Source organism: Ailuropoda melanoleuca, chromosome 5, assembly GCF_002007445.2.
Source record: "Ailuropoda melanoleuca isolate Jingjing chromosome 5, ASM200744v2, whole genome shotgun sequence".
Classification (NCBI taxonomy): domain Eukaryota; kingdom Metazoa; phylum Chordata; class Mammalia; order Carnivora; family Ursidae; genus Ailuropoda; species Ailuropoda melanoleuca.
This window is the reverse complement of record NC_048222.1, coordinates 81,188,887-81,211,235: the sequence shown is the minus strand read 5'-3', so window position 1 is coordinate 81,211,235 and position 22,349 is coordinate 81,188,887. Positions and strand designations below refer to the sequence as shown.

The 22,349-nt window shown below is 42.9% G+C and overlaps 1 protein-coding gene across 3 annotated transcripts; it reads right to left on the bottom strand.

Moving 5' to 3' along the window:
- Positions 1–5,560: 5,560 nt before the first annotated feature.
- Positions 5,561–22,016, bottom strand: PRSS55 (serine protease 55). 3 transcript variants are annotated; one of them, XM_034660160.1, is made up of 5 exons: positions 21,654–22,016; positions 17,844–18,036; positions 16,267–16,517; positions 14,760–14,902; positions 5,561–5,886 (listed from the first exon to the last, which is right to left on the bottom strand). In XM_034660160.1, exons 1-5 carry the CDS (start codon positions 21,748–21,750, stop codon positions 5,569–5,571), a joined length of 1,002 nt encoding a protein of 333 aa, XP_034516051.1. In that variant the 5' UTR covers positions 21,751–22,016; the 3' UTR covers positions 5,561–5,568. The 3 variants fall into 3 exon arrangements, with proteins under 3 accessions (XP_034516051.1, XP_034516052.1, XP_019654849.1); XM_034660161.1 differs by having other exon boundaries at positions 14,760–14,899; XM_019799290.2 differs by having other exon boundaries at positions 21,696–22,016.
- Positions 22,017–22,349: the final 333 nt, after the last annotated feature.

The following is a 22,349-nucleotide window of genomic DNA, read 5'->3' as shown; positions in this document are numbered from 1 at the left end:
CCTAAGCACCTACGCTATAATTTAAGGACCTGCCACAGTCTCCCAATAGCATCCCGATCTGCCACTGATACTTCAAGCACCATTGGACCTGCTGGATCATATGGCCCATGTGGCAGAGCAGCTTGAATGGCAGTCTGGACCTATTGCATAGCCTTCTGTTCTGGGCTTCATGTAGCAGATTTTTGGGTCACTTAGTAAATGGGCCAAAGTAGCACACTCAAATGAGGAATATGTTGCCTCCAAAATCCAATGAGGCCCACTAGGTTACACCTCTTTTTTGGTTGTAGGAGGGGACAGATGTAACAATTTTTGCTTTACCTTAGAAGGGATATCTCAACATGCCCGACCCACTGAATCCCTAGAAATTTCACCAAGGTAGGAGGCCTCTGAAATTGGTTAAATTTTTTTTCTCATCTCCTAGAATGCAAATGTTTTACCAATTAAGTCTAGAGTAATTTGATTCCTCTTGCTCACTATGTGCAGTCAGCACAATGTCATCAATGTAATGGATTAGTGTGATATCTTGTGGAGGGGAAAGGGATCTTATGATCAAGATCCCCATGAATTAAATTATGACATAGGCCTGGAGAGTTGATATACCCCTGAGGTAGGGCAATAAAAGTGTAACGCTGGCCTTGTCACTTAGAGAGAAAACTGCTTCTGGTGGAACTTATGAATAGGAATGGAGAAAAAGGCCTTTTCCAGATCAATAGCCGCATAGCAGATACCAGGCAATGTGTTGATTTGTTCAAGCAATTAAGGCACATCTGGTAGAGGCACTACAATTGGAGTCACCATCTTGTTAAGCTTACAATAATCCTAAGTCATTCTCAAAGATCTATCAGGGTTCTGTCCAGGCCAGATAGAAGAGTTGAATGGGAATATAGTGGGAATCACCACTCTTGCATCCTTTAAGTCTTTGATGGGGACGCTAATCTCTGCAGTGCTCTAGGAATGCAGGATTGTATTCAGTTTACTATTTTCCCAGGTAGAGGCAGTGCCTCTTGGCTTTTTCCACCATAATATCCCTTACTCCATAGATCAAGGAACCAATGTGAGATTCTGACAGCTTCTCAGTATATCTATTCCAGTTATGCATTCCAAAACTGGGGAAACAACTACAGGGTAGATTCAGGGACCCACTGAACTTCCTGTGAGATGGACCTCAGTTAAAACCCCAGTGATCACTGACATCTGTAAGCCCCTACTCTAACTGGAGGACCACAGTGATGTTTGGGCCTCCTGGAATCAGTGTCCATTGAAAGTTAGTGTCTGGTAGTCCCCAAAAGTGCTAATCGTGTCCCAGTGCACAGTTATCCTGGTAAAAAGCTGTAGGTCCTTAGGGAAGCCTGAGAAAATTAACAGTATAAATATTTGCTGTATACTGGGGTCCTTCCTCAAGGGTACCCACTTTCCCCTTCATTTAAGGGAGTCTGGGTTTGTAAACTGGCTCAAGTCTGAGAACTGATTGAGAAGCCATGACTGTTTTTATAAGTCTAGACTTTTGTTCACTTGACCTAGAACTTCTCTTCTTATCCAGAACAAGAAAGAATTTAGTAGGCTTCCTATCCATTTCACTTCTAGGCACGCTATGACCAACTAGCTAACACCACGGAACTTTGCATATCAGCTTATTCCCATCACTGCATTGACTCTGCTATCTATCATGGTATCCATGCTCTCCTTGCCTTAGGCAGTTGAGTGCCACCATTAGGAATCTGCAACCCCAGGACCCAATTACTCTTATTGTAGTTAAGTTTCCCAGTTCAGTGACTGGAGTTCTCCCTACAAGGTCTGGCCTACAAAGAATGATCACAGAGCTCTTCAAGGATTCCCAGACTCCCCTCACAGATTTATTTCTTACAATCATGGTGAAAGGCATGTCTTCTGGACCTTCCCAGAGTGGGTGAGTGGGTCTCAGATGACAAACCCACTCCAACATCCCACCCTACCTGTCTTTGAATCCCTTTCTTTACATGAAATCAAGGCAGATCCAGCATTTCTCTCTCACTCACTGTAAGTCACCTTTTGGCCCATGTTTCAGTCAACCAATCAACCAAACTGTTAGACCCTTTCTAATCTCCCAAAAGCAACATTAAATAGAAAATCTCCACTTAGTTAGCCCATATCAATAAATTCTGCCTGATCCAACATTATGTTTCTTCCATCATTATTCCGCACCTTTAGTATCCATTACCATAAATACTCCCCAGATTTCTATCTGTATGAATTAGAAAACTCAAGTAGTTCTTTTGGAGCATAGCATACCACCTCATGGGTCATACTTTGTACCTCACCTTTAAGGTCCTGGTGAAAACTGAGTCTAGTTATAGGTCTAGAAACAAAGAGGGGTGGTGGGGGTGGTCCTCAGGAGCAACAGCATTGTCTTGCTTGGCAGTGGGGGAGCCCACTGCCCTCTCCTCAGGCAATACAGCCTTCAGACAGAGGTTGAGAGGTCATTTTTACTGGGGGTGGAGAAACTGCTTCCACTGTCAAAGATGACTCATCAGAATTTAGGGGTCCAGTGTTCCCAGCTCCATCAGGATCTTCCTACATATCCTCATTCCAATTTTCAGTACCCATTCCTTCCCAATCAATGCCTTTAACAGTAGACACCCTATGAGGTTAGGAGTTCAACACACATAGTATTTCAGCCAGTTACAGGATAAGATTGAGAGTTTGATTTTTAGCAATCTCAGCCTTGTAGTTGTAGGAGAAAGTCTCCTTCAGGAAAAATGAAGATTTCAAGTCATTTCTGGGGCACTTGAGCTAGGAATTTGAACCATGAGCTCATCTTTTTCTTTCCCCACTTTGTCTAACAACATTAAGAGCAACCAGCCAATCTCATTATACTTACTAGTTTGACAAAAATGTTTGAACACGTCATATACCTGGTCACCCAGATCTTAGTTTCTTATAAGTTTTGGACAGGAATGAACAATGGTGATATTTTGCTTATCTCTATTGCTCCATCACACAACGGACTATCATTCTTCTCTTTACTACTGAAAATAGAGTCATTAGTGTCTTTAAATTTAAGCAGATTAGAGAGCTAATTCCAGAAACCCCAGAATTAATTCAGAAAATCCATTCTTAAGATTTTGTTGTTCTAGAAGCACTCTCAGGGCACCTCATGGTCAGTTGGTTAAGTATCTGCCTTCGGCCCAGGTCATGATCCCAGAGTCCTGGGAACGAGTCCCGCATCAGCCTCGCTGCTCAGTGGGAGCCTACTTCTCCCTCTGCTCCTACCCCTTGCTCATGCTGCCTCTCTCTCTTTCATCCTCTCTCTCTCTCAAATAAATAAAATCTTAAAAAAAAAAACTAGAAGCACTCTCAGTACCAAAATGTGTGCTAGTCAGCACTCCCCAGAGAAAAGTGTGTGTGTGTGTGCACGCACACGCGTGCATGTATGTATGTGTTATAAGAAATTGCCTCACGTGATCATGGAGACTGGTAAATCCTAATCTGCTGTGTGGTCTATCAGGCTCAAGACACAGAAAAGCTGATGGTGATAAACTCTGAAGGCCGCCCAGAAGAGGTGATAGTGCAGATGAAATCCAAAGGCAGTGTATTTGAGAAATTCCCTCTTTTTTCTGGAGGCTAGTCTCTTTGTTCTATTCAGACCTTCAGCTAATTGGATGAAGCCCACCACCTTATGGAGAACAATCTGCTTACTCAAAGTTCACTTATTCAAATACTAATATCATCCAAAAACCATCATACTCTCCAAGTTGAGATATAAAATTAACTATTGTAGTCTCCCAGGTATCTTTCACACGATATTTTGTTTTTCCCGTATGTTAGAACTAATAATGTGACCATACTTATCCTTCCTTTGAAGACAACTCATTTTTACCCCTTTCTTGAGCAATGTTAATTTTTTCTCAGGACCCCCTATTTAAAATCATATTTTCATTCTCTACCTTAGAACTCTTCTCTTTGGGGGCAGGAGGGTCTGCTCTCTTTCACCCTGCTTTCAGCTTTTTACCAATTTTTATTTCTAGTATATTCTTTAGTCAAATTGATGATGCTCATCTCCAACTAGTCCTTCATTTGCTCTCTTTTCCACACTTGGAAAAACCTCACTTCTCCCTTCAGCAGATTCTCTTCCATGTTTCAGTCTCTCTGAGGAGACTTCTGGGTCCTGCCAGCTCATGAAGATGGCCCCCTCTGTACTCTGCAGGATCCCTGGGTACCACACCCTCTGTCATTCAATTGGAAGGGTCAGGTGTGGGACATAACACTATTTGCCAAGAAGCTTCCTGAAGATGGGATCCTACCTTCTGCTAAATCCTCCAGCATCTGACACTACGAGCTGTCAGTATAAGACTGAATTGCCATGTGCCTCTTTTCTCTGGCTTCAGTCTCCATTGGTTTTCCTGGGCCACACTAAAGATGCAGTGGCAATTTAGGAAATGAAAAACTTTAAATGGAAGCTTGGACTTTTCCCATGACCTACAGTATGGCTGATACTTCTTCAGAAAGAGATTGTAAGACAAAACACTTCCTGGGGCGCCTGGGTGGCACAGCAGTTAAGCGTCTGCCTTCGGCTCAGGGTGTAATCCCGGCGTTATGGGATCGAGCCCCATATCAGGCTCCTCTGCTATGAGCCTGCCTCTTCCTCTCCCACTCCTCCTGCTTGTGTTCCCTCTCTCACTGGCTGTCTCTATCTCTGTCGAATAAATAAATAAAATCTTTAAAAAAAAAAACACTTCCTAGTTCTCTTTTCCCCCACTATAGCCTTGCTCTGCCAGTGGTCCTGAAGCAGCAATTCCTGGACATACTTTCTTCAGAAGCTCCTGGGAGCCTGGGATTTGGCTACCTTGGAGGCCAGCCAGCCAGAATGTCCACCATCAAAGGACATCTTCAGTACACAGTCCCTTTTTCCTGTTCACAGCTCTTTTATTTCTGTGTGGGGCACCACCTGCACCCAGTATCAGTGCACATAGTTCTGAATGGCTGGCCCTTTGCTGGCTCCTGGAGTGGGCTTGTAATTTGAGCCTCACCTAGAAGAATGACACTGTTAGCCACAGTGATTGGAGCAGCAATGGGCTGTGGGCTTATGAGTAACGAGAATTAGACCACAGACTTCTGCTGGAGTTATCAGGAACAAGGTTCTCTCTTTTTCCTGGGGCTATTAAACTGGTAGGATGCAAACCGGAGGTACTGGTAGTCATTGTGGCCACCACTTGGAAGCCCTTTATGAGGGTGATAGCTATAAAAAAAAATAGTCCCTATTAACATTTGTTGGGTCCCTAGATTCAGCCATGCCTGAAGCCAAATACCCCTCCTGGTGTTTTTCTGTTATGTACATCTACATTGTGTAAATAACTTTTTTCGTCTTTAGATGGTTTGAGATAGATAACCCACTTGCAATGGAAAAAGTCCTGACTAACGGAGGGACCCAAGGCCTAGCCCCCAAGCCAGGGCTCCAGCCTGCCTTTCTGGTCCTACTTTCTATTGTTACCTTCAGTTCCTAGCCCTCAGATCTAATCTGTAGCCAGTCAGTCTGCTGATAATACATTTTCACATACCTTCATTGGTTAAGGAATAGCATCTGCTTTATTATCAGTAAAAAATGGCCCAGAATAGCATGTAGGACAGAAGCAAAATCAGGATCCAGAATCTGGGGCTTCCTGGCTCTGGAAAATCTGCTGCATGGGACCTCATTTGTTTCTTATTGGGAGGAGCTCTCATTTGCTCAGCATTAAAGGGCCTTCCCTCTATCTCAGTCACCTTCTTAATCCAGAGGTTGTAATTTTCTAACAAGGTGTAAATTCCTGGCATGTTCTTCTGTCCACAGCTCTTGCCCCAGCTGATGATGCCCACCTGGTACCAGATCTTGTCAGATTCTGTGTTGCAGACCAGAGGCCCCCCACTGTCACCCTGTGGGCAGAGAACATATTTCAATAGTGAGTCCCATTCTAGACTGTTCATTTGAGGTAAAGCATAGCTCACTAATTGAGACAATGCACTGATCTCCCTTGCTCCAGGCTGCCAAGGGAGATGTTGTCATTGCTGACCAGTGCCCACCCCTCTCCTGGGTCCACAGGAGCAACGTGCTGCTATCAGGTTGGCTCTGGGACTTGTAGACAGTGGAGAGGACAAAACTAAAGAGGGAGAAGAGAGGGAGAATTGGTGAGAAAATCACTACATGTAGCACAGTGAGAGGGGAGTTAGAGGATGAAGTAAATGCTGCATAGACCAAGAGGAGTGGAAGATAGTTTTGTGGGCCTTACCAAATCCGAAGCTCTGGAAAGGGCTATGAAAGAAAGAATGAAAGCAGAATATGAGAAATATTTTTAGAGTTGTGGATATGCATTGAGTCTCCTTTTGTATTCTTCCAGAGCCATGAAGAATGATGTTTCCTTTTAATTCTTTGGTGTGGGTGTCTGCAGGACACAGTGAGCTAAAGCTTTTCTGAATGCATAAAGCATCTGGGGTGGAATCACATGTGCCTCTGACTCACACGATTATATATATATAAATATATATACCAAGTCCCTGTCATGTACCACACATATATATGGTTTCCTTCTACCCATTTTAAAACATGCATAATGAGGTTTCAGGAGGCTTTAAAAGCTTGATCAGGTCTACACAATAGTCCATCCAGAGCTGGAACCAGGACTTCCTGATTCCAAAGCACACATTCTTTCCACCTTGCTACTTGCCTTTCATGGAAGTTGCTGAGTGGCTACAATCATTCAGGAGGCCTTTCTGCAATGGAGAGATAGCCTCCTTTCCAAGATCATAAACAGTTGGCTAGAATGAGTGGAATCTTATAACGAGCTCTAACGGAGGAGGATTAACATTTCCTGGACATGATACGTGAAGCACAGTGCTAGCCCCTGGACTTCTGTTTCTCATCAATCACACTACCTGACATCTCAGTATTTTGATTCCCATTTTATAATTCTAAAATTGAAGGTCAAAGAGATTTGATCACTCCCATTTAACAAGTCTTCACTGAGGAAAAACTAATTGTCAGGCCTTTGGGATAGAAGACTTTATGTTCTAGTGGAAGAGATAAGAAAGTAAACAAAAAGGGTCAATTGTGTTTGATGGGACAGAGGTATGAACACAATAAGGGAGGAATACAAAGTGAGGAATAAATTGATTCTGTTGAGGGAAGGGTCTGTCAGGGTAGACTTCAAAGCATTTAGTTTGAAGGGTGAATAGGAAGTTGACAGGAAGAGTGTGTGGGGGGGACTGACTGGAGGGGAATCAGACAGGAAGTAGAGGGACTAAGATGAGGACATGAAAATGATGAAGATCTGAACCAGGGATGACTTCGGATATAAATGATGAGGACTAGTTCCAAGACCATAGGGTGTGGATAACAGAGATAAAGTGTAGGGGAAAACAATGAATAAACGTGTTCAAATGGAGTTTGAGTTGACTGAGGGATGCCTTGCCAAGCAGAGGGATATACAGAGTAGAATTACAATGAGGTCACGGCTCAAGGACACCCAGTAAATGTGGGCCAAAACCAAAAATTTCCTTTCCAGTATAAAATGTTGCCTCTAACACTTGTCTGGTTTCCGTGGGTGTTTTTCTTTGTGCTAGTTTTGTTTCAGTCATTGGACAAGAACCAAATCAATTCTACTCCAATAACTCCTTCCATAAATTCTGTTTGTATAACTTTCTTCATTTTATGAAGGGATGAATGTTATTAAAAATCTTATTAATCTGTTGCCTTGATTATTTGTTATTTTCTTATATAACAGTGAGAGAACTGTCCCTGGGCAAGTAAGTCTTCTAAGCCTCAGTTTCCACATAGTTTAAATGGAAATAATACCAAGTACTTCCTAAGACGGTTGGCAGATGAAATTTTAAGAATCTATAAATCACTCAGCCCAGGGTAAATGCTATGTAGTAAATGCCCTAGAATGTATTAATATTGTTATTTTACCCTTATGTATTACAAACATTGCTTGTATATTTAGGAATAGAGATTCTCCTCACAGACTGCTGGGACCAAAAAAGACATCTGTAAAAACATGTCCTTTCATGCATAAACCTAATTATTTTTCTTCCTGTTGGAAAGAAAAAACAAACATTGCCTCAAAGGAGGGTCTGGCCTGAGACAGTTAAGGACCTGAGGCTGATGACAGCCTGACTAAGGGGGACTTTCTTCCAAGGATGAAGTCTGATAGCCAATGATCTGTCTGAGTTGAAACATACTGACCACGAGAGCCTCTCAAGTTCACCTCTATGAGACAATTGTACCATGTGATCACTCCCGTCTGTTTTGGGGTAGAAGCAGACGACTCGGCTTCCAGTCCGGCCCCACTACCACCTGGACTTCAGACAAATCGCTTCAATTCTAATCCTTGTTTTCTCATCTGTTAAACAGGGAGAGTGAGAGCTGCCCAGCCCATCGTACACAGTAGTGGAGAAAATGAAATTACTAAATATGTGTAAAAGAGCTATGAAGTTATTACACTGCTTTGGATCCATTCAGATAGTGAAGGGAATGATTGATGATTAAAATAACCATGAATTCTCATCTGTGAAGCAGTCTTGATTAAATATTTCTCTGTATTTCTTCCCAGCTCTAAAAAGTCTGTGATTCTAGGGGAGCCTGACTGGCTCAGTCGAGAGAGCATGTGATTCCTGATCTTGGGGCTGCAACTTTGACCCCCATGCTGGGTGTAGGGATTACTTAAAAATAAAATTTAAAAAAATTAAATAAAAATAAAAAGTCTGTGATTCTCAAAGTCTAAGATTCTATGGAGTGGAATAAGACTTCTGTGAAAGCATCAGGGGTGATGAGCTCAAGATAACACAGGGCAGTGAAACTACTCTGTATGATCCTATAATGATGGCTATGTGTAATTATACTTTTGTCCTAACTTATAGGATGCACAACACCATAAATGAACCCTAAAGTAAACTACGAACTCTGGGTGATAGTGATATGTCAGCGTAGGTCCATAAGTTGTAATAAATATACCCCTTTGGTGGGGGATGTTGACAGTGCAAGAGGTTAGACATGTGGGAACAGGGATAAATGGGAAATCCCAACATCTCCCTCTCAATTTTGCTGTGAACCTAAAACTGCTCTAAAAAATAAAGTCGTTAAAGCAAACAAACAAACAAACAAAAAAAAACCCCAGCAGCTCAGGTCTAAATCAAGTCAACTTTGCAGTCCCATTCCAGACTTCCCAGCAGCCTGGCCAGATGCCAGTTTTTAACCTGCAGACTCTTAACCTCCTTGAGGACTTCTCTCAGGTGTCCCCTCCCCTAGGACTACTTTATGTACAGATAGTTGCTGGCTTCCTTGGAAGGTTCATCTATTTGACGAACATTTGTTGAGCATTTTTCATGTGCCAAGCACTGTGCTAGGCAGTGGGACTTGACACACGAATAAGAAAACATTTCTGCTGGAGCTGAGAAGACAGGTAAGAAAACAGTCAGCTCATTGTGATGACTGTTGCTCTGGAAAAGTTGATAGTCCTCCACAAAAGTATTGCATTACTAGCCAGGGATATGTTTGATTTTATATTTTGTTTGACTGTGCCATTTAAAAATAATTTTTTAATTGAACTTTTTATTTTTCATAGTATAACCTTGGTAAGGGTATTACAAAGAGGAAAAGTGTAGGGAAAAGTAAGCTAAAAATCCGGTTGTTTTCCTTTGTTAACATTGAATTTTAATTTGTATTTTAAGTATAGCATCATCTTATTGCTATTATTTTGAACATATTTAAATTTTTTCATTATAAAATTATCATTTCCCTGAATTATGTGATGACATGGTTTTTAAAAGTTTGCTAAATTTAAAAGTATGATTTTATTTTTAAAGGCAATTATTTTTAAACCCTAGGGGACTGTCTGCCTAGTTTATCTGTTTTGAAGTGACCATAACGTTGTATAATTTCAGAAAAAATTTCCTCGACTGCATCACTGTCAACTCACTGTTAACAATAGAAAGCTGTCTAAACAGAGAGCAAATCTTTTCACTTCACAATTTTAAAAACAAGGCCTAAAATGATAACTGCACACTCATTTATGATATTCTTAAGTAATAGATAGAAGCTTTCACTAAAGTACACTTTGATGGGAGAGATATTAAAGCAAAACTCTTAGACTCTAGATGGTAGATCCAGGCACTGAAGCAAGGGTACAGAAAATGTCATCAAAGACGACACTTGATTGTTTTGAATTTTGCCATAGTTGGCTTTGGCCATTTGAATGTGGGATGGTGTCAAATCAAAGAGATTGAAACGGTCCTGTGGGAGTGCCCGTGGGGACTGATTCTTATATTCTTGGGTGAGCGGTGGGAGTGGCAGACTAGGATGACAGGAAGTCTTCCATGCCTGGCACACACCTCCCTGGGTGATCTTGCTCTGTCCACCTCTCCAGGCCTGTCTCTTATTACTTCTGGCTTCTGAAAAACTGGAAATTCCCTGAGCACATGATGCTGTTTCAAGCCTTTGTGATTTTTCCACATTCTCAACTGCCCTCTCTTTCCAATCTCGCCTACTAAATGTTGTTTCCCCTTTTCTATTGATATTGGAGCTCTTTGCCTCCTGCTCCAATATGAAATGGTTGCTCCCTGAGTCCGTGGTATGGTTAGGATCTGAGATCTTTCTGTAACTGCTATGATTGGGAAGCTTTGTCTTCTCTTCATTATTTAATTTTGACATAACTCTACTTGTAAAATGCTGTTACTATAACGCTGTAGTTGTATAATGCAGTTGTAAGAAGTGTATGTTATAATGTTATAATGCAGTTGAAAGAAGTAATGCAAAGAGATCCCATGTTTTCTCCAATAATAACATCTTTATATGTTTCCTCCAATAACAACATTTTGCAAAAGTATAGTACAATAGCACAACCAGGATGTTGGCATTGATACACGGATCCCTCATGTTGCCCTTTTTGTGCTGCTTCCACGTCCCTCCTCCCTGCAACCCTTCCTTAATCCCTAGCAACCACTAATTCATTCTCCATGTCTATAATTTTGTTATTTCTAGAATGTTCTGTAAATGGAATCATTCAGCATGGGACCTCTGGGGATGGGCCTGTTTCACACAGTGTAAGTCTCAGAAGATCTATCCACATTGTTGCATGTAACAATAGTTTGTTTTTGTCACAGCTGAGTGGTACTGCACGACATTGATGTACCATAGTTTAACCATCCACACCTTTAAAGATATTTGTCTTCAATTTTTGGCTATTATGAATGCTAGAAACACTCCTGGACAGGTTTTAATGTGGATGCAAGCCTTCATTTATCTTGATTAAGTGCCTAGGAGTGGCATTTGCTGGGTTGTACGGCAGGAATGCATTCCGTTTTTTAAGAAACTGCCAAACTGTTTTCCAGAGTTGTTGGACTATTTTAAATTCCCACCAGCAATGCATGAGTGCTCCAGTTCCTCTGCATTTTTGTCAGCATTTGGTGGTGTCACTATCTTTTTTTTTTTTTTTAGCCATTCTGAGAAGTATGGAGTTTTGTGTTTGCTTAATGGCTAATGATGTTGAACTTCTTTTCATGTTCTTATTTGCCATCTGTATATCTTGTTTAGTGAAATGTCTGTCCATGTCTTTTGCCCATTTTCTAATGGTTAGTTTTTTCTGCTGTTGAGTTTGAGAGTTCTCTATATATTCTAGGTAATTCCTTTGTTGGATATCATCTCCCAATCTGTAGCTTCATTTTCATTCTTTTGCAACAACACTCCAACCAGTTTTAAGGATTGACTTACTTCAAGTTAACACACTCCTTGCTTGCTGACCTAAGCCTTGATCTGTAACAGAATGAATTTACTTTCTTTGAGATTTGCAGACCATGGTCCTTGAGGAGAGGAGGACCAGAACTTTCCCAGGCCACAGAAGCCAGCAAGTCTGTCCGAAACCTCCTCGGCTTTCTGATTAGCTAACAAATTTTTTAGCAAAATCGTTATTTTGTTTAGGTTTTTTTTTTTTAGGTCACACAAAAGATTTTACTGTCCTCCCTTTGTGCATCTGTAGACCCTGCCCTCCTTTGCAGAAAGAACAGAATACTCCCAGTACCAAATCCCCTTGCATTGGAGTAAGGTTTATAGCTGGCATCATCAAGTCTGCATGTAATCAAGAAACATGGCTGCCACTGCACTTTCTTTGCTGATTAACCACCCTAAACCCCTTTAAAAACCCCTGGGCCAGACAGAAACCTCAGAGTTGGCTTTTGGTCAAGAGTCCATCTTCTCCTTGGGTGGTTGGCCTCCTGAATAAAGCTCAAATTTCTTTCCAATCAAAAACTCATCTCTTGAGTAATGGCCTTTCAAGTGACTAGGCAGCTGAATTTGGATTTGGTAACACTTTTAATAGGGTCTTTCATAGGGCAAAAGTGTTTAATTTTGTTGAGGTCCAGTTTATCAATAATTCCTTTTATGAATTTTGTCTTTGACGTTTTTCTATGTCTCAAGGATTTCCTGTGTTTTTTACTAAAAGTTTTTAAAGTTTTACATTGAAGTTCATGATACGTTTTGAGTTGTTGTTTTTTAAAGATTTGATTTATCTATTTGAGAGAGAGAGAGCATGAGCAGGGGGGAGGGGCAGAGAGAGGGGGAGAAGCGGACTCCCTGCTGAACAGGGACCACATTGCAGGGCTCCAACCCAGGACCCTGAGATCATGACCTGAGCCGAAGTCAGATGCTTAATGGACTGAGCCACCCAGGTGCCCGTTGAGTTAATTTATAATTGAACTTATTGTAGGAATTAATGGTTCTCAATTTAAAAAAAAAGATTCATTACTCTGATTTTTGGCTTTATTTTTCCTTATTTTCCTTATCCTATGTTCATCAGTAAATTAAATCCAACTCTCTATTCCAGCTATGACAGATCCTGCCTGGAGTATTGCTTTGAGTATTAGGTTACAAGACAGGTTCTTATTTAAATCTTCAGTTTTAACAGATTTCTTTGAAATTGGAGTGAGGGGTGAGGGATAGCAACTCTTTATCATTGGATTGGGGTGGAAGCCCCGATTCCCCACTCAGGTCAGTGATGACACCCAGGGGAGGAGCAGGAGTGCTCAGTTATACCTAGGTGGCATACCCGAGTGGGGTGGAAGCCCATGGTCTCCACTGACATCAAGGGGGGCAGAGGATGACTGGTTACTACTAGATGGTAGTTAAAAGTCCTGATTCTCCACATAGCTTCTTCTGTAACCACCACGGTGGGCAGTGGAAGGAAGTTGAGATTGTCCACTTGACTTTGGTTGATGGGGTAGGGGGCCAACAATTTTTTTCCTGTTGTTTTGTTGGAATACAATGTTTAATGTTTATTGTAAAAAAGTTTCTGCCTTCCTAGGTTGCTCCTTTCCTAGTCCAAAGAGAGGAAAGTATTTCTTGTTTTGTTAGTTTTCGTCTGTGCTCATTGGCATTCTGGGTTGCAGGCTTGTCTAGCATCCAGTCTGGGATATATATGAGGCAAAAAGAAAACCCAAAGAACTCACTGCTGGGTCCTCCCTTAACCACTGGGATATTCAGTCAGTCTATCTTTACCTTTCAGAGCCTTTATTTTTGTTTTACAATATAATGTCCAGTACTTTTAGCTGTACTTAGTGGGAGGGATTGGGATATCTATGCTTTCTCCATCTTGTCTAGAGCCAGAAGTCCCAATTCTCTTTTTTTGTTTTGTAATGTTTTAATGTTTTAAATTGTCCAGAATGTGAAGAAAACACAAGATTAATGTGACATTTGATATTATCTCTCTTTTTGGTCCTCACAATATTCACCATATGAGAGACTCCTTCTAAACAGCGTCATTGCTACAGGAGTCTATTCTTTCTTATCTGAGAGCCCCTTCTCCATTTTCTTCTCCCTGATTCCCTCAACCTTTATCCTAAAGCTCTCTTCCAAGATCCTATCTCACAGCCTACCAGGGAAAACTACCATCTCCTAACATTAAACAAGAATAGACAATTCTGTAGATAAATACTCTCCCCTTCCATGAGACAGCTTTTTCATTACTCTACAGAATATTTAACATCTGCATTCATAGTTCTCTACCAATGACCAGATCCATTGCCCAGTAGATGAGTAGGACTAAATGGACTCATCAGGATGATGATGAACAGAGCATCTCTCAAGATGAAAAGAGCAATCTTGAAAAGAGCATTCTTAGGCTTTAAAGACAACACCCATCATTTATCCTTAGAGCCACAGGAAGCTAATTTCTGAGGGGTTATTTTCCTATTTTTTTCAAGCATCAATCAAAAATGTATTTCTTTTTAAATTGTTGTGCTCATTTTATTAAAAACTAAGATACCAGTCTTTAGTTTCCACATGTATTTCCAAAATATTATAAGTCTTTACTCAACTGCCTGCCCAGGACATTGTGGACTCTTTTAGGTGAGAGACTATGTCTCATTCATGACTGGATTACCCAGGGTTTAATGTGCTTAACAGTAAATTAATGAAATAAAATGATTCCTTGTATGAATCTCAAATCCTGCTTGGCTTTTTGTTTTTTTAAGAAGTCCAAGAAATGGAAAAGCCTTGAAGCCCTATTTATGTAGTATATCTAGAGAAGAGTAGAAATATTTATGCAGGGTTGCTACATACTAACTCATGGGCATGCACTGACATTTCAAGGACCTGACAGTGAGTACTCTCCAATTCATGTCCCCATTCCCATGGCAGAGCCCTGAATCCCACACATTTTCCAGACTCTTACTGTCTATTCTCAGTGAAGAGAAGATACCCTTGCATTGGTAGCTCTGAGGTGATAAGAGCCTGTAGGGTGAGGGTGGGGATACCCCTTAGTTACCTGGCAAGCATCAAAACTCTCATTCTCATATCCAGCACACAGCATATTCTTGGTAAGTTTTGGAAATGCCTTTGAACATTTCTCCCAATCCATGATGGTCATTGGCACTTTCATCAGATCAGTTTTCATAGAGGTTTTGTCTTCTAGCCCACAGAGAAAGCACATAAGGTCACTAGATAGCAGTCCCAGTGCTGATAATGCAACTAGATCACCCTGTGCATCCCTGTGTCCCACCAGCCACTCGTCTACCTTTCTTCATATCCTCCACTCTCCATTTCCTTCCAATAATCCCATGCTATTCAGTCATTCTACCATCCCAGGATTTTCTAAACAATTCCCCACCTACTTGAATTATTCCTCTTACTCAAAATCATATTCCTGCTTCCAAGCTGGCTTCCTGCTTGACTCCAACCAGCCCAACAGACTTGACTTCTTGGAACTGGTTATTGATCATTTCTCAGCACAAGCCTGCCTCTCCAGCATGTATACTTACTGCTACTTTTTAGTATGTGAGTATGACACTTCCCAACACAGCGCTGCTGAAAGTAGGTTTGTGCTCCCAGGGAAAAAGCTTTCAGGTCCTCCAGGCAAGGGTAGGTTGCCTAAGAGTCTTTATAGGGGATTTGCCAAGGCTCTTTCTGGACTGCCAGTTTCCAGGAATTTGTCTGGACTTCTTTCTATCTCATTTACTCCGCCACACAGATTTCCAAATTCTTCTCCTTATTGAGTAGTTTTAATCTTACAGACACCCATCTGCCTCCTCTTCACTTCTAACTCCCCAGTAGTAGTCCAGAAACAATGTTACTCTAGTTGTCCTCTAGTTACTAAACTCCTGAAATACCTACCATCTCCCAGACAACAGCTGGTTGCAAATCTCCTCGTGGACCGAGAGTCTTGTTCAGGCCTGAGACAATGCTGTGCTGTTCCCATCCCTCCCCCTACCTATTTTCTTTGGGGATAGGCCAATGGGACTTTCATAATCCCTTTTCGCCCTAGTACAGCTCCTCCTATCTTGGCCAAGTAACAATGTAACAACAAGTAACAACACATTCATTTCTAAGAATGGCTGGGCAACTCTCCAGGACCATCAAAAGTCTAGGCTGGGACAGGCATCTTGAATGCCTGTAGGAACCAGGTGGGAAACATCAATGTGTGAATCAAGGGAGATGCAAGAGAATAAAGAGTATGGGGGCCCCTGGCAAACTGGAGAGTTTAAATTCAGTTAAACAAACAAACAAGACTGCTCTGTGCTGGCTAAATATGACTACACCCAGCGACTGGCTTGGACCTGGCATCTTGGCACCGGGAAGGGGCTGAGATTTGGCCTCTGTGAGCCTCAGGTATGCAGGGATTTGCTCCAATGCAGGTCTTTTTCTCCTTCCTCCTCCTTAGCCCCCTCTCCTTTCATGCTCCTGCCCACATCTTTAGATTTACTGGCCCATCCTCAGATACCCGTGATGTGTCTCCTCCCCCAGCAGCTCTCAGAAGATGCTGAGCAGTCACGTACCACTGTTGGTCTGACCCCATCCTGCCACCCAGCATTTGTGCCACACAGAGGGGCTGGGCTTTCTGGGCATGCAGATGGGCTCTTTCAGCCCGCTGAACGTGATGGGTGAGTCCAACAGCAGCAAGGCGATATCGTTGTTCATGGTGGGTCTTTGAAAGTCCTTGTGAAGAACTATGCTGGTAATCCCCTTTATTTCCAGGGATGAGCTGCTTAAATCATTGCTTCCCAGGACAACACTCAAGTCTGTTGGACTGGTGGCATAGAACCAGAGAGAGGGAAGTGGGAGGGGAAGAGGAGTCATGAAGCACACAGAATTTACTCTGCCCAAAAAAACCTAAATCCCATATAGTTCTAGGGACCTTTAGGACTTGTTCTACTCAGAAGATGTTAAGAATTTGAAAAAGGTAGAGGGAAATGAAACAGCAGGGGTGGCAGACTACAGCCACATTGCTGCTCCAGCACAGTCCTAGAGATGTGAATGAGATACTCCTGTCTAATGCTACAGAGAAAGTACTTAGCTTTGGGGACTCCAAAGAATACACAGGAGACCATTTGGCATAGATCAAATTTGCTTCAGATAGGTAAGGTGTTATTACATTGATTTGTCTACCAGCAACTTAGAGACCCAGGCACAGAATTTAATCTAGACCTACCACTGATTAAGCAGAAAGAATCTTTAATAATAATTTAGGTGTTCCCTCCAGGCAGAATGGCCAGAAACTTCCCAATAGCCAATCTTAAGTATATCATGGAAGCATATGCAACAAGTTTCCGTGGTTATGCCATGGTGAAACTTTCCTCTCTTTTTTATTAACTTTTAAAAGTCAGCCTTTCTATGTATCTTCAAACTTTCTTGAGGTAGTGTAGCAGGTATAGCAGAAAGCATAAGCACTGGAGCCAGGATTTAAAACCTATTTCTGCTTACTATGTGTGCGCCATGGGTGAGTCACCCAGCCTTACTGGGCCTGTTTCCCTCTCTATAGGGTTTTTCATTCTAGCTGCCTCAGAGGGTTATTGAATGAATTAAAATGGGGTTTCTTCAGGGTTGATATCTGAATGAATAAGTTAATGCAGGTAATTTCTTAGCAGATAACTGATTCATGATTAGTAACCAGTAAATGCTAGATTTACAACCAGTCTCTGGGAGTGCAAAAAAAAAAAAAAAAAAAAAAAACTCTCCAAGGATCAGGTAAACAGGGTGTCAGAGAGCCCAAGATCCCAGACTTTCAGAATTAGCAGAATTTCCTCCTAGAAGGACTTACATGTCCAAAAAGAGGTGGAGGGACCAACCCTTTGGCTCCACCAAACCACGAATGTTCCTGAAGAGGACAGTGTGTGACCTCAGGGGAACCATAGTTACTGGTCCTAGGTGAAAATGAGGAGGGCACAGCAAATGCCACCTTCAGGTTCACTACCTCCTCCTCCCTGGGGCTGGAAGGGTTGGGTGGTAGTATTCCTGTCTGACTCAGGACTGACCAGGTCTAGGATTTCCCTTAGCAATCAAGTTTTGCTGAGTGTGGGGGTGCCCTGGGGATGAATACTGTCAGAAGCAGCAGGGATGGGCTTTTGATACTTACAGTAGCTCTTCAGAACTAAAGCAGTGAGCAGCAGTGACAATCCACCACTTGTTGATGATTGAGCCGCCACAGAAATGTTCATTTCTTGCCTGAATACTCACCTGCCATGGGAATTCACCCACCTCAGCCTCCATCCCCCCTATGATTCTGGAATACTGAGCTCCTCCCTCAAAAATTGGTCTTTTACCACATTCTGGTAGAATGAAAGAGAAAAAAACAGAAAAAGATGCAACACTTCATCAATATCCATGGATGCTTATAAGTAGTTATCATTATACCCATTCTAGAGATGAGGAAACTGAGGCTGGCCCAGTGAACCACCTCTAAGAATATGAGTAAGACAACAGATGCTTTATATTATTGTATAGAGTTTGGGACATGGGTCAGAAGTGTTGGCTCTGTCCTCCTTCCAGCATTGTGATCTCAGACAAGTCCTTCACTGAGCTTGTTTCTTCTCTAGTCTAAGAGAAATCAGAGGAAAATTCTTGTCCAGAGCCATCTCTGGAGTGCTAGGCAGAATAGTGCCCCCACTGCCAGTAGATGTCCATGTCCTAATGGACCGTGGCCTGAAACTTATGACTATGTTACCTTTCAGGGAAAGGGAGACTTGGGAGATGGAATTAAAGTTGCTAATCAGCTGACCTTAAAATGGGAAAATTATCCTGGATAATGTGAATGGGCCCAGCGTATTTATAAGGGTCCTTAACATGGTGGAAGGAAGCAGGAAAGAAATATGACTATGGAAGAAAGGCATGCAAAGATGCATGCTGCTGGCTTTGAAGATGGAGGGGCTACCAGCCAGGCAATACAGATGACCTGTAGAAGCTAGAAAATGCAAGGCAAAAGATTCTCCCCTAAAGCCTCAGATTAGGAGCAAAGTCCTGCTGACAGCTTGCCCTTGTAACTTTTGCCCAGTGAGACCTGTGCAGATTTTTATCCTACAGAACTTTAAGATAAGAAATGGGTGTTATTTAAGTTTGTGGTGGTTTGTTACAGCAGCCATAGGAAACACACATGCAGGAAACCAGAAAGGTGGCCCAGAAAGGGCGTGGACCTCCTGCAAGCCCTGAGCCTGAGCCATTGTAGGTTAGAACATTCTGTTCCAGACAGAGCAGCTCCATGCCCTGAGAAGCTGAGAGCAAAGGCTGTGGCTACTAGTGCCGAGAAGAGAAATTCACCTCTGCACAGAGTACAAGTCCAGTGCCTTGCCCCCAGGAGGAGGAGACACTCCATTTATATTAGTCAACTTGAATGTCACCTTGTGTTCTGGAACAAGGAATGCGTTTCACTCTAAGAAGCCTAAGATCTCCTCTTGTCTCTTTCTTGATGCCACTTTTCCAACTTTTCACTCAATAAATGTTTTGAGGATTTTGTAGTGTGGGTTGGAAGTGACCCAGTAATGGTCCTGTTTTGCTTAAAAAAAAAAAACAACTAGAGCGAAAATTTAGCAATTTGCATCAAAGGCCTTCAGCTATCAGTAATCTATAAAGGCTTTTTTCAGAACTTTGGATCTGCACTTCCTCTTTTATTTACCAAACACAGAGCGCTTACTTACTATGTGTCAAAGCATTGTTACAAACACTCTACAAAGACCAATTTACTTAATTTTCATAATAATGCTATGAGGTAGGTACTATTATTATCATCCCCACTTTACAGTTAAGACAGCTGAGGGGCAAAGAGTTTAAGTAATTTGTCCAAGGTCACACAGCCAGACCAAGATTTGAACCTAGGCAATCTGACTTCAGGGTAGGTGCTCTTAGCACTACTCAGTGCCCCTCTCTGTCTGGAATATTCTTGCAGATGGCTGCATGGCTCACTTTGTTCAGGCCTTTGTTCAAGAATCACTTCTTTGGAAAGGTCTCCGCAGCCCCTCCTGTCCTCGTCCCTCTTTATCTCCTACTCGACATTATGTTTGTTCATCACTTTATCATTGCGTAAGTCGGACATTATCCATCCCCATTTGCCTGACTATAATATCAGAAAGTAAGCAGCATCTGGGGGAAGGAGACATGCCTGCCTTGTGGATAGTGGAATGACAGCATCACAGATGGCATGGAGGGGACACTCAACAGTGATGAGCAATCCTCTGACTCAGGGGTTCCACTCCTGGGAACTTATACTAAGGGAAGAATCTGGAATGCAGAGTTGAAAGATGTTCACTACAGTGATCTCTAGAATAGCATCAAATTGAAGGCATCCTCCATGTTATGACTAAAGGAGGGCACATCTATTCAGCCATAAAAATTATGCTGATGGGGAGCTTTTAATGATGTGAGCCAAATGTTTATGATACATTGTTGAGGGGGAAAAGTCAGGATAAAAAATTATATATGAGCGTATGGTTTCAATCATGTTAACAAGCTGACCTGATGCATGTGGGAGGAAACGTGTCATGATGCTAAGAGTGATTATGAGCTTGAAGCTTGATCAAATGATGGATGACTGCTATGCGTACCAGTCGTGTGACAGACATCACTGGGAAGCAGGATATGGCATTTGCTAAGAGGGTGGGCTCTGGGGTCCCACAGCCCAAATCCGAATCCTGGCTCTGTTGCTTACTGACTGATTTCAGTAAGCACTGGGGAAAACCACTTTTCCTTGCTTACCCTCCCTTTCATCATTCCCAAAATGGATCTACCCTATAAAATGGATGTTTTACAGATTAAATGAGGTAGTGGGCATTGAAGTGCCCAACACAGAGCTTGGCCCAGAGTAAATCCTCAAGCCACGTTAGCTGTCAGAATTTCTCATATCATCTTGCACCAAAGGCTCCATGGGGCTAGCAGCTGGGCCCTATTCTCCATCTTTGTCCTGAGAAAACTGGTATCACCAGTGTAGAATCGTGTGGACTTGTCACTTAATACCAGACCACAAAACCCCTGAGCGATGATGGAGGCAAAGCTGAAATGGGTGAGAATTTGCTGCAATTGTAAGCACTGGAGAGGGGCTGCTGATTCTTTCCCCATACCATGCACCATCCCCGACTCACTCACATTTCAGCCAACGCCCAGGCTAGAATGAGGAAGGCCCTGTGAATAGGCTCTGTTCTTTTCATGGGGTAGTGTGCAGAGAGGGAAATGCAGGCCCTAGAGTCAGAGGGGTGCAAAATCCCAACTCTTCCACTTCTCCGCTGTGTGATTTGGGACAAATCTTCAACCTTCATAAGGCTCAGAGTTCCTCGTACATGCGTGGAGCTGAGAGTGGAGGCCCCGCTGTGGTGGTATGGAAATTAAATGTGGGGAATTATCTGACCCATGAGAGCAGCTAAGTAACCCAGCTTCCCTCCAACCTCAGCCACCCCTTAGAGAGAGAACACATCAAGGAACCGCGAGGACCTGCCCATTGAGAACGGAAGACCCTGGTCTTCCGCCTGCGTGCACACAGGTGAAGGTGCCCAGCCAGGCTTCTGCTCTGCATCTGCAGATCCCCGGAGCTCTGCCATGCTCCTGACCCCCATGCTTGTCTGTCCCTGATTTGGAGGTCTGATGCTCAGCTCATTCTGGGCACTTGCTTCTAGGCACTCCATTACTCATTCAGAGATAAAGTTTAGGATTTCAAAATGGAAACTTAAGGTCGGACAGGTTGAACTTTGGGCTGGGGAAGAGAGGAGAAGAAAGGGGAGTATTTTTGAGGAGGGAATGTGAGAAAACCTGACGCTACTGCTCTTGTGAACTTGTGGGCCAGCCTCTTAGTGACGAATTAGCTAATAAGTGAGCTCAACAGCCACATCTCTTCCTTAGCCCTTAATGCTCACCACTGACTGGATGAAAATGATGTGAGCAGGGCCACTGTCATGCCCAGCCCTACCTGGGAGAGCTGCTCTGGCCACTGGGAGAGGAGTCCACATACCAACACGTACGCCTTTGGCTTGGGATGTGAGCAGCAGAATTGATAACAGGAGCATGGCCCTTGGCTTGCTGTTGGCCTAGGAGGTGATGGAGGCCAGGGCTGAGGGAAATGATGCTGGCAGAGCCTCCTTTCTTATATCCAGTCCCTGGCCAATGATGTCACAATGGGCTATGGGTTTGAGAACTCAGACAGGTCGTGCAGGCTACTCTTTTTGCCATTTTGTTTCCAAGATGGTTGCTCAGAGGGACATCATCCTTGAAGGCGTCTGGTCTGAGCTTCCCTTCCCACTGACCTGGGCAGAACCCACCCTCACTGAGTCTTTGGTGGGCACCTTGCTTTTGGCCCCTGTCATTCCCATGTGTTTTAAGGCTCAAATACCTCTTCAGCAAAGCCTGTCATGTCAGGTGTTCTCTGTGAATTTGAGCATAAGGCCTAAGGGAAGGGATGCCAGGTTGGACCTATAGATTAGGGAGGAGATCCAGGAGGCTCAGAGGCCTCTCCCAGCACTACCACCCTACCCAGTACATTTGCCCTCTTAGTTTTCTGCTCAGGCCTCTGATCTTGGACTTCTGCCATGAACCTCCCAGGCTGGGTTCAGAGGCCCTGGCTTGCCTTCATGCACAGCCCAGCAGGTGACAATCCTTGAGGTCAACA

Coding starts and splice junctions, on each gene's coding strand:
- PRSS55 (XM_034660160.1), bottom strand. CDS start 21,750: ATGCTCCTGTTATCAATTCTGCTGCTCACATCCCAAGCCAAAGGCGTA. Junction 16,518..17,843: donor TTTAGTTCTGAAGAGCTACT/GTAAGTATCAAA, acceptor CTATGCCACCAG/TCCAACAGACTTGAGTGTTG. Junction 14,903..16,266: donor ATGGGGTCAGACCAACAGTG/GTACGTGACTGC, acceptor TCTGTGGGCTAG/AAGACAAAACCTCTATGAAA.